Raw genomic sequence first — 11,916 nt, forward strand, 5'->3', positions numbered from 1 at the left:
TTAACAACATAAATTTTCTCCCTGCACTGGCAAACAGTATCTCAGTATTCTTCCCATGTCACCTGACCTTGCTTCCACTGGGCACACACCTTCCATTTTAGTTTCATTTCCAAGAGAAGATCCCTGTTCAACCAAGCCAGCTTTCCTCCTCTGGAATACTGCCTTCAGGCACAACACCCAGAGTTTAAATGAATGTTTTCCATAGAAGGCCAAAACCGTTCCAAAATTCTTTGAAAAATGACTGCTACTTGGCACCTTTAGTTTACAGGTCTGAGATTTTTTTTTTTCATTAGAAGTTTTCAAAATGTTTCTGGTACCTAATGATTTGAAAACGTTCTCTAAGACTGTTGGCAATAAAAGAGTCTTGGAAAGCAGATTGTGAAAACCTTTATTTTCTCCATAGGTGACTGGATTTGCATTTATTTAATAATCCATAGTCAAAACAAATATTCCAATTCATTAAACAATATGAATGAAAGGCTTTGTAGCCTTTGGTCCATGTAAAACCAATTGTAAAGGAAAACCAAATTTGGTTTCCTGTATGCTCAAATCAGCCTGGATGATAAAAGGTTAGATTCTGGGATGTGTTTGAAGGAATTTTCTAATATTTTAGGGGGAAAGAAGATATTCTCTATCTTTTTCCAGCTTCAGGGGTATGTCATCTTCCTGGCTGTTTAAGGTCTACTGCTGTTAAACTCTTGACTTGTCCTAATTTAAATTCTGCTCTGAAATCTTCCACAATCTATGCATTATCTGGTACTTCCCAATGGGATGGACTCATGAAGATTGTATTGACAATATTTTTTTTCTCCAGTCGTAAGTACTTTGTAAATCGTATTAGCAGTGTTACATGTGAAACCATGAACCTTAGAAACCTGCTTCAACTACAGCAGGGTAGTGAACTAACAAAATATCCCCACAGCTCCAAAATAAGGGAAGAAAATCAAAGTAGAATGAAAGGGTTTTGTACTAACAAGCAATCACACGGCCTTTAACAGTGGAGTTCTTTGCATTACTTGTACCTTGCACCAATACTGACAATAGCTAAGGCTAGAATGCAGATGTTAAAACTCACTTTTATGTACATCATCTTGGACTTTGGCCATCAAAAATTTTTATTTTTCACCTATATATCAAGAATCATGTAACATTCTTGACATGAGGGTTGGTGTGGGTTCAGTAACCATGTTTTCTCAAACCATTGTGTTCCTAAGGCCTATCTGCTCTACAATAGCAAGGAAGCTGCCACATGCCACCACTTTGGCAACTAACACAAGTATACAAATATTTAAGTTTGCAGTTTTAAAAGCCTCAGCTTCAGGGGAGAACTTCCACAGTACAGCCCAATAACAATGTAAAATCCAAAAACCTAATCAAGCCATGGCAGTGCAATATCACCAGTTCTATTTCTCACAAAGCTACAGAGCCTGCAGCCTTGTATCTACAGTCCATATAGTTATATCAGGCTTACCTTGGTTTAGCTTTTTCTTCTTCTCTAAGTGCACTGCTTTTCAACATTTTTGGTAGAAATTATTTCATATTTACTACTTTCTTTCACAGTTATTTCATTCAGATACAATTCTTTGTTCTTATACACTTTTCTACATTTACAGACTATTAATTTGTAAAAGATAATCACAATGCAAACCTCTACAGTTTAAAGGTTTTTGCTACATACAATACACAACTTATACACTATACATATTTGAGAAGAGTAATGTTGCTGCTTTAAATGATTAAGACCAGAGTAAAGCTAAGGATGAGCTTCTTCAGTCTGTGTATTAAAACAGCCTCAACTCCTTCTGATTGTGCATAAGGCAAAGTGTATTTTGAGACATTAAGCACAAATCTTTGAAAGAGCCCAATGAAGTTAGATGTATACATTCTTACTGACACAATGGGAACTTGTCTCAGAATTTCCCATCAAACTCCACTGAAGCCTCCAGCCATAAAGTACAATTGATGGAAGTTCCACAGGCCACTTTCATGGGAACCTGAAACCAGATGTCTGTGAAGTCTTTACCACTCCAGGACTCAGGAAACCGCTTTGACACTCAACATCAACCTGTACTCAGGCTGGTAAGGCTGTGATGAACTATAAAGCTATTGTCAGGTTTCTCTGGAATGGGCTCTCAAAAGGTTGGGGCTGGGGCTCCAGGTCTTCCAAACTAAATAAACCTTCCTTCCAGATCCAAGGCAGGGTTGGGTATAAATGGAGATACGCCCTTCAGCATGACCCTGTTGTACAGCATCTTCCCTCTTATATCTGCAGAAGTGTCCAGAAATGGTAGAAGCATAGGATCCCAGTGACATAAAATGGGACATTGTCCCACTCGCAGAACTTCCGAGGGAGAATTTCTAACACAATCCCACACTGTGGTAGGGCCTAGAAAGGAAAGAAGGAACTCCACAGGAGCCCACTGTGGTTCACTGCTTTCTGAAATGATACATCTCTGTTTCAGAACTTAAGGATCTCAGCTTAGGTAGTGCATTCACAATGTACACAGGTTTATATAGGTTGGACATACATTTTTAAATATATTGAAAACAGTAAGCAAAAATATATGCATTGAAACAGCACATACACTTGTTACACATGTATTGAGGGGTCACATTTTAACTACTTTAAATAGCAAATATATATCCTCTCTCAATGGTTTACTACTGCTTACTTAAAATATGTTGTGAAATGCCACAGTGACAACTGTCATGTTGTCTTTCACTAAACATGAAAAGTTTGAATAACAATGGAAAAATAAAAATACTGCATTGATACAACTTGTTAAAGTTTCAGACAGTTAAAAGCTACTACTTCATTTTAAATATCCCCATGGAAACGCATCTATTTGTACAATTAGTCACACTGTATACTGCAATACAATGTTTAGCATGTTGTAAACTTTTACCAATGACTTTTTAATGAGAAATTGTACAAATATACAGCTATTTATACCACATACTTATAAGGCCATTAACACAACAGCAAGATACATATAGAGAGCTATAATCACCAACTTATGCAATTAATTCTTCTCCCAGCTGGCAATAATTGGGCTCATCTTACAATTGTCAGCAGTCTTTAGTGAATGCTGAAGTTTCAAACAGGTTTTAATGATGTCTTGCAAGAACACAAGGTGCCAAATGAAGCCTTAGCTTGCAATGCCATTGGGGCACACGATGTCCTTAGCTGTGCATGGACTCTGTCCTGGCCACTGGGCAGCATGAAAGGCTTTCTCCGAATCAGGTGTGCTACTGAACCAACACCCAAAGCAAATGATTGTTGATAAATAAGTTCTCAAAGTTAAATAAATGGTTAGTGTTTTCTCCTGTGAATCAAGTGCATGAATATTTAAACTACACCTGTAGCTTAAACCTAAAAACCACAGAAAAGTACTTGTCTTGAAAAGTCCCTTACTTACAGAAGTTTCCATTGTGAAATGAAGATTCATTTTTCTCAGCAATACATGAGGGAACATTTATTGGTGGGAAATCTTCTTTTGGCTTCTGGGTATTGCTGCTGCTGGATTTACTTCGACTGTGATCTGGAGTGGGTTGAATAGGCAAAGATCTGGCCACCTTGGATTTCACCAGGCAGCCACAAACAAGGCGAAAGAAAGCCCGACGCATTTCCTTACTGGCCAGGGTGTAGATGATGGGGTTCATTGCAGAATTGATGACCGCCAGAGCAATAAACCAGTGGGCTTTGTACAAGATGGAGCACTCCTTGACTCTGCAGGCCACATCAATGAGGAACAGGATAAACAGTGGAGACCAGCATGCAATGAAGACACTAACAACGATCACAACAGTCCTAAGGAGTGCCATGGACCGCTCCGAGTTATTGTGGTTGGTGACATTACGACTGCTGGACTTAACCAGTATGTAGATACGGGCATAAAGGATGACAATGGCGACCAAAATGGCTATGAAGATACTAATGCAGAACACAACATAATTTTTGGAGTACAGAGGCAAAATTGTTGAGCAATCTGGTAAGTTGTTTATACAGTTCCAGCCGAGGATGGGGAGGGCACCCAAGGAAATTGAAATAAGCCAGCATGTACCAATGAGAAGGAACACTCTGTATTTTTTATTTGCGTCATAAGGCCTCATTTTAATCATGGTCAAGTGCCGCTCAATAGCTATCGCTAGCAAGCTGAAAGTGGAAGCTCCCAGGGCAACGAACATGCTGCCTTCCCTAATGAACCAGATTGTGGAGGACAAGCTCAGAGTTTTCTTCCCAGACATAAGAATGTTTACTTTGTAAACAATCCCAGCTAAAAGATCACAGAGAGCTAGATTGCCAATAAAAAAGTACATGCGGTTGTGAAATTTATTGTTTTTCCATATGGCAATCAACACCATCAAGTTTTCCAGGACTATGAAACTACATAGGATCAGAAATGAAATAGTGGGCAGGTCTATTTTATCAGTTGCTTTTTCCCTTAAAATAAGCTTTCCTGTATAATTATAATGCAGTACAATAAGAGAGTCTACTTCTTCATTTCCTTGAGGGCTAACAAGAGCATCAGGTGTCATGGTGACTGCTGCCATCATTTGTTTCCTGATGGATGCTGGACTTTTTTTCCTTCAGTATCACAAGAATATAGTTCCAATAATTTTCCACAAGAGGGAGATCAAGCCACGCTCCTCCCAATGCTCCTCTGGGTAGGCGTTGTGTATCCTCACCTCCAGCACGCCTCGCATATTAACTCGGGAGAGAGACTCTCAAACTAGGCTCTGAAAATAAAACCAAAAAATGCAACATAAATATCAATGTTTTCCCATGTCACCCAGTGCTTAAGCTGCAACATACATCCAGGAGCCAGGGTCTGTGACTGATGGGGCACTAAGGTCGAGCACTGCTGCATGCCTCTCAAGGTAGCTCTAGGTAAGCTCAGACACAGCCTGGATGCAGAAGTACAAGGACAAAGTCACTACAATGTCTCAACAGCTCAAAGGTGTTTTCCCGCTACAAAATTTCCATGCTAAAAAACACAGGGAAGAGCCACGAGAAGGATTGGCAAAGAGACCCAGCAAGTCATAGTGCGCACAGTAAGCTGCTCACTTCCTCTCAAAAAGACTTAAGTGTATACTGCACTACCAAAAGACCACCCAACCATCACTGCCTCCACATCAGCAGGGCAAACTCTATGCTTTTAAAGCTTGCTCTTGTTTGCCATGTAGACCCAAGGTAGGAAAGATCCTGAGAAAGTTGGTGTCAAGTCTTGATGCCCATATGCATGTTCGCCAGTGCTTAAAATAACTTCCCCCAGTTAATGGTATAAATTTCTGCTATTTACAATTGAGAAGATGCACTGAAAGCCAGTCGTCCTAAAGCAAATCCTACCTCCCACTCAAATTTAGAAAATCCAGTAGCTGGATTTTCGCTACTTTTTTTAAAATAAACATGGCAAGTCATATTTTTATAAATATTGTTTTCTTTATAGTTAACTTTACTGTTTTTTTCCCTTTGTGTAGATATGCAGGACATATATTTAACATTCTTGGGGTTTTTAAAGAGTAAAAAATAGTTACAACAAATTTGTCTTTCTCAGAAATTCTGATTTTCTTTAAGTTACGGCTTAGGTTTAATGCAATATCTTCCCATGTACTTTGAGGTTCCATTTTCACACCAGATGTTCCAATATGCCCTTTTTTTTCAAAACATCAGAAGAGATGTGCACAGTAAAAATATCAGAAGATGTCAGATACCAAAAATGTTGCAGTTTAGCTGCATACTCCAATGACAATCAGTGCTCATGCCCCAAATGCATGCACTGAGGATGAGCAAATGGCCAATTTTTCACTTTTCTAAGAAAACAAGGATGGAGATGAGGACAGAAAGGACAGAACTTGTTGCATGTGAATCAAATTTGTAATTTTTTTTTTCTTTTTTTGGGAAAGTTAAGAAAATAATTGTACTGGATGGGAGGATGCTTCTCATGGGCCCAAAATTAAATAACTTAATTGAGGGAACTTTTTAAGAGCTGGAGCTCTTTACCATAGCATTTATTTGACCATATCAAAGGTCATGAACATTTCCCAAGCACATTAAAGACACTTTCAAAGGACAGGTATCAAGGTAAGGAGGGATGGAAAAAGATGATCTTTAAGGTCTCTTCCAACCCAATCCATTTTCTGATTTAATCATTCTGTATACAGGTTTCTTAAGATCAGAAACAGTGTGAGCCACTGCTGACCCAACAGACTGTTTTGGGCACTTGAGAAGTGTGAGATGCATTTTCAAGTGCCTTCTGAGGATGAGGGGAGGAGCAAACCACATCCCAGATGAAAGTAAAGGTATTTAAATGGTGACCCACACCCTATTTTCCCACCCTTCCTTTTCCTTTATTCCCTCCTTCAGAAAAAAAGTTATCTGATAAAAGCCTATAGTGAACTGACTTGAATTCTTTAGTACATTCAGGATGTTCCAAAATTACTTTCTGAGAAAATAATTTGGTATTTTCCCACTGTTATTTCCCCATTTTAGTTCATAGGTCCAAATTACTACAGTTGAAGAGGCCCACTGGGAAAGACATCCAAGAAACACAGTTGCTGCTGGGTGTCTTGGTCCTTTTTCACTCTGAAGATGACAGCAACCACCTCATTCCTTTCCCAGGAGCTGAACTGGGCCTTGAGCTGTTAAATTCTTTTCTGAAGCATGGTAAGAGTGAAGGTCTCAACAGAAAAACTTCACCCCAGCTAAGGTTCAGTGTAATTGCAATTCCATTACAAGTGCAATTGCAATTCAGTTACAATCTGCGCACTGTTATCACATTAACTGTCACAGCCTTTCATTGTATGGGCTTATAACAAAATCCCACTGTGTCCACATGAATTGCAAGTGCTTTCCACTGTAAAATAAACAATTACATTTGACTAGAAAAGTATTTGTTAATAATAGTTCAACCAGCAATACTCACCAGACAAGCTGATGACTGCCTGAGAGAATAATATTCCTATCATTTAAGAGCACCACATGCAACAAAATAAATATTTCTTTAAGACATTTTCAAGTGTGTTATCACACTCATCTATCAAATTGCAAGTACATTTCTTTCTGTGAAGAAAATTATATGCTAGACATAGGAGTTTATCAGGCACAACTCAGCAGATGTAAAGTGTCATGACTCTACTAAAGGTAATGGCACTATACCAGTTTCCCTGGCTGAAAGCAAGGATGATGCACTCACTCAGCAGAAATCATACAGCCTCTGTTAGTAATTACTTGTCTTAAAATTGTTATAGCAAACTTAGTATCACAAAAGAAAATCTTTGCCTCTGACAAGCTAGTAAGAAGACAAGGAAAGTTGTAACATTATTATTTACCAGGACTCTCACTGACAGAGTATCACACACAAGATGTTTGAAAGTTAATATAAATAATGTAAAAATTAGAATTTATTTCCAAGTAATATCATTCAGCCATAGTCTTCTTTTGTTCACCTCCTGCTTTGTAGCCAGTAATTCAGAAATCAAATTCTTTCTTTAACAATTAGAAAAATTAATGTTGGATATGCATTACAATAACAAGAAAGTGACAAGGCAGGTTCAGGACAACATGTGTCACTGCTTTGTGATGGCTCAACAATTTACTCCTCAAAACAAGTTTGCCCCAGTCACATACTAGCTACAAAGTATGAACCTCAGTTCAAAATATTTAAAAAACAACCTGAAGAACCTGTCTGTGGCGTGTTGCTTGCCCAGCACTGCCGTGGTTAGGTACCTCAGCATCCCATACTCTTGAAACCACTCGAAATTAGTTTTATTTCCTCTAAAGCAAAGCAGAAAATACCTATTTCCAAACCATCAGGTACCACTAGAAGGTTAAACCTCTTTGCAGTGCAGGGGCAATCTGGCTGTACTTCCTCATGGATGTGCTGGCTAAAACGGTAATCACTAAATTACCAAATTAAGGCAGTGATACAATGTCAAGAACCACAATCATGCACGGGACAATTCAGATGCCTTCTCCAACTATTTGGTTGACCTTTGTCGTCCCAGCTGCAAGGATGGAGAGAGCATCTGGGGTCCAAGCTGTGAGCACCAAGATATCCCCCTTTCTGTGCAATCTCCTCACCCACCAGCATGCTTCGGAGTTTAACCACTAGAGAGAGGTTAATATGGACTCCTGCAGAGGTCAAGGATCCTGGCAGGGTGAAGCACCCTTTCAAATTAGAGCAGGAGCTCTTTACCATGGATCACATCACCGGTAGATAGGGTCCACCAGTGTCTGTATGGTCCCTCTGCCCAACACACCATGAAAGAAGCAATGCTGCGTGGAAGGCCACAAGCCCTTGATTTGCCCTATGGCAAGACAGAGCTCCTCTGTCTTCTCCAATTGAACCACAAAGTGGTGCAGGTAGAAACTCAGGGTCATAGCCCTCACTGGCTCCCCTGGCCTGCAACTTTTCTCTGGGAACATGCAATTCTCAGTGCCAGAAGGTAACAGGGAACCTGTGATAATGGGGATGCCAAAATCCTTCAGTAACCATCTCCCTCCCATACATCTCAGCTCTCTCTTTCCAGTGGACTCTCTGGTCCTTCAGGAAGCTGAGGGCTTTTACCCTCTCACAGGTCACTGGGCACTTTATATCTAAAAGAAATAAGAAATTTCTGTATTCAAAAGGCAAGCCAAACTGTTCTCAATTTTCCTGAAGTCGAAACAACAAGTGAGAATAAAGTGAACACAGAACATGACCTTCCACTACATACTTCTGCCTGCAGAAGAATACATGAAACCACGCATTCAGTAGACTTGTAATTTGGAACAATATTTTCCTGTTTTCCAAACAGCCACAAGCAGACTTGACCAAAGAAACCTGATGCCCCTTTACCACTGCCACCACCCACACTGTAGTTCTCCCTCTTGCTTCCATGTACAACACATTTTGGCCAAAAGAGAGAATTTTAAAACCAGCAAAGGGAAAGACAAGAATGCAAATCTGAAGCCAAACCCTTTTCTATTTTATGTATCTGTAAAGCCTTTCCAAATGAAAAGTAAACACATGTAATTTATCAGGCACACCATGGTAGTCTCATTAACAGAAAGGACTTTTGAGAAGAGCAGTACATTTCAATGTACATTTCTACTGAATTTAAGCTGTGCTAGATGCAAATGAAGCATAGAGAATAAACATCTGCTACAGAAAAATGTCTTAGAGAACTCAAATAAACTTGTAAAAGATTTTTCCTTGACTGAATGTGCTGGCAGTTTACAGCCTTAGGAAAACAAATAGTTACTTTTCTTGGCTTCTGGCTTTTAGACAACAGTTTGAATTTTGTAATACCGAGTAGCACACATGTACACCTCACCGGGGAGCTCCCGGATGGCTTAATTCGTGGTCGTTAAAGGGAAGTAAGTCATTTTGACTTCTCCCTCCGTCTCCCAGCGCTCCTGACCTATCCCCCCCCATTCCAAACTTCAGTAACTGCTCTCAAATTTCCACTAGCGCTGCGGCCTGAGCCTTCCGCGGGGACAAACGTCTTGTTTAAGTTTACCCGACGTGTCCGCCGCGTGATGATCCCACACAGAGGACATCGTTCTACCCATGGGGTGCAAGGACCCCTAGACCCGGGGTTCCCACACGGCTCGATGCCGCTCCGTGCCAGCCACCGCTCCCTTGCACCACACCCCGAGTGGTGGCTTCCCGCTCCGACAGCCGGACCGGCACCGCACCTCGGCCGCGCCGGCGGCCGGGCTGGCAGCGGCGGGCGCATCCCGGGCAGGGCAGAGGGGCACGGGCAGGCGGGGCGCGGGAGCGCAGGTACCTGCTGCGTCCGCGCCGCGTCCCACGGCGCTCCGGGGCCGCCGCATCCGACCTGGCCGCCTGCGCGGCGCCGCTCGGGCCCCGGGGCTGCGCTGGGCAGGAGCGGGTCGGGCCGGGCGGGGCTGGGATCGCCCCGGCCCTGCCCCATCGCCGCCGCCAATCCCCGCGATTCCGCGCTCCCCGCCGCTGACCGCAGCCTCGTCGCCCGGATACCCCCGACCGACCTCCCGAGCGCCCCTCCGGTCTCTTCTCGGTCCCTGCGTCCGCCTGCCCTCGGCTCCTGCCTCCGGCACGCTGCTCCCGCGCCGCCGTCGCCGCCGGACAGGCTCCGCTCCCCGCTCCGGCGGCCCCCGCCTGCCCGCGTCCCGTCCCACCACGCCTCACTCCGCCCCTTGGCCGCTCACCGTGCCCCGTGCCCGGGGGAGCAGCGCCCCAAGGCTGGATGCTGCCGGCAGGGCACGGCACGGCGCATTTAAAGCTTAACGCCGGCGTTTTGGGCAGCCGGCGCGAAAATGTGAGGCGGCAGAGCCCACCGCCGAGTATTTATAACGTCCAGAAGAATGCGAGGTGGAGGGTTACTCGGGTCGGGCGACTAGAATGCTCAAGTGAGGTTATACGTATTCTGTCTCTGTTCCTCTGTTTCACTGTGTCCAGTAATGCGACCTTCAGAGAGCTTAAGTCGAGAGGTACAGGGTAAAACATTCAGAAATTCTCCGTAAAAGTACTTCTTCTGCACCCAGAACTGTCGATTACAGTGCACTCCTGGAAAGGTACCTCTTGAAAGAGTTATGGAGTGAATAATAGCATCCCAAGGACAGGGATAGGCACGTGGATTGTGCCAGTGACGGGAGCAGCAGTTTGAAAAAGAAGTTGGAACCTGGATCCCACAAGTGTCTTATTTAAATGTACTTGTAATATGCTTGTGGGTACAGCGAATCTTTCTGTGAGAGTGCGTATGATAAGTTGGCAAACAGAAGCACTACAGCAACCTTGCTAAGCAGAGGCAGACACGTAGGGTTGCCTATCATCTCACAGCAATCAGTGTTTTTCTTGGGAGTCTCCTGTCTGGACCTGAGCATCATCACCCTTGGAGTCATGGCATGGGCCCAGCTGTCAGGTTGCCTGCACTGCTGTTCTGCAGGGAGGAAAAGTCCTGGAGGAAAGCAAAACTAGGCTTTTTATAGCCAGAAGTTTAAACCGATATAGCAGAGCAAATTGTTGTTTCTCTGACTGCTTTTTGTCTCCTGAAAAGGAGTAATAGAATTTTTCTGGTTTAGGACTTTGGTAGAAAATAAGGACGTCACTGAGTGAAATGGTGGTAAAATTGCTTCCAAGCTGATGGACCCAATGGATAAGGCCCCACTTAGCTATGGATAGGACTGTACTGCAATCTGTAGTGGTCCTAGCCTTACCTCCTCTCCTCCTGTTTTGTGTGCTGTTTGAAAGCTGCTCTCTTCTGCAGAACAGGAGTGGAAAATTCCTTCCACGTCCCATAAAAGGTACACACCACTTTTTGTCAAAGGGGAGCTCAGACCTGTGAATTACTACTCTCCATTGCTCAGAAAAGCCTTGTTCTACAGATTCCCTAGACACCACCCCAGGAAGTTTTGTAGTCCTCTTGGCAGCCACTTGCTACTCAGCAGCAAGACCCTGTTCATGTATAGTGGATGTAAGTAGCCCCTATCCTGGCTCTCTGTTCTGCTGTTATTCCTTGTTATTTTCCTCTCTCTCTTTGTTTTTCCTTTACCACCTTTTGGTTACTTAGAGAGGGGAGCCAGAAGAAATAGTCACTCTTACAAAACTGTTGTGGATGAGGGGACAAGATACTGCCACCACAAACATTTTTTGTCAATAGTTCCAGGAGGTGGCAAACTGTGTCCTGCTGCTCGTAATGTTTTTAAATTGTCTTCAGTTGAGCTTACCACCACCAGCAACCCACAGAAGCAGCTAGCAACAAGGCTCTACTACAGTACAAGGGAAGTGGTGTATGATGAGGATCAGATGTTATTTCTGACTGAGACTTCTGATGATGTCTGACGTGGTGGTGTCTGAAGCCACCTTGGCAGCAAAGCACTATGAGCAACGCAGTCCCACCAAGTAAGCACAGCAATCTCATGCCCCAGCTTTCCTATCCATCATGGGA

General features: G+C 43.0%; 1 protein-coding gene across 2 annotated transcripts; it reads right to left on the minus strand.

Moving 5' to 3' along the window:
- Positions 1–369: 369 nt before the first annotated feature.
- Positions 370–10,088, minus strand: S1PR3 (sphingosine-1-phosphate receptor 3). 2 transcript variants are annotated; one of them, XM_054004295.1, is made up of 2 exons: positions 9,998–10,088; positions 370–4,740 (listed from the first exon to the last, which is right to left on the minus strand). In XM_054004295.1, exon 2 carries the CDS (start codon positions 4,555–4,557, stop codon positions 3,412–3,414), a length of 1,146 nt encoding a protein of 381 aa, XP_053860270.1. In that variant the 5' UTR covers positions 4,558–4,740; positions 9,998–10,088; the 3' UTR covers positions 370–3,411. The 2 variants fall into 2 exon arrangements, with proteins under 2 accessions (XP_053860270.1, XP_053860269.1); XM_054004294.1 differs by lacking the exon at positions 9,998–10,088 and adding an exon at positions 9,775–9,835.
- Positions 10,089–11,916: the final 1,828 nt, after the last annotated feature.

This window comes from Vidua macroura, chromosome Z, assembly GCF_024509145.1.
Source record: "Vidua macroura isolate BioBank_ID:100142 chromosome Z, ASM2450914v1, whole genome shotgun sequence".
Classification (NCBI taxonomy): Eukaryota; Metazoa; Chordata; class Aves; order Passeriformes; family Viduidae; genus Vidua; species Vidua macroura.

Bases quoted from the DNA above. Each gene is read 5' to 3' on its own strand.
- S1PR3 (XM_054004295.1), bottom strand. From the start codon at position 4,557: ATGATGGCAGCAGTCACCATGACACCTGATGCTCTTGTTAGCCCTCAA.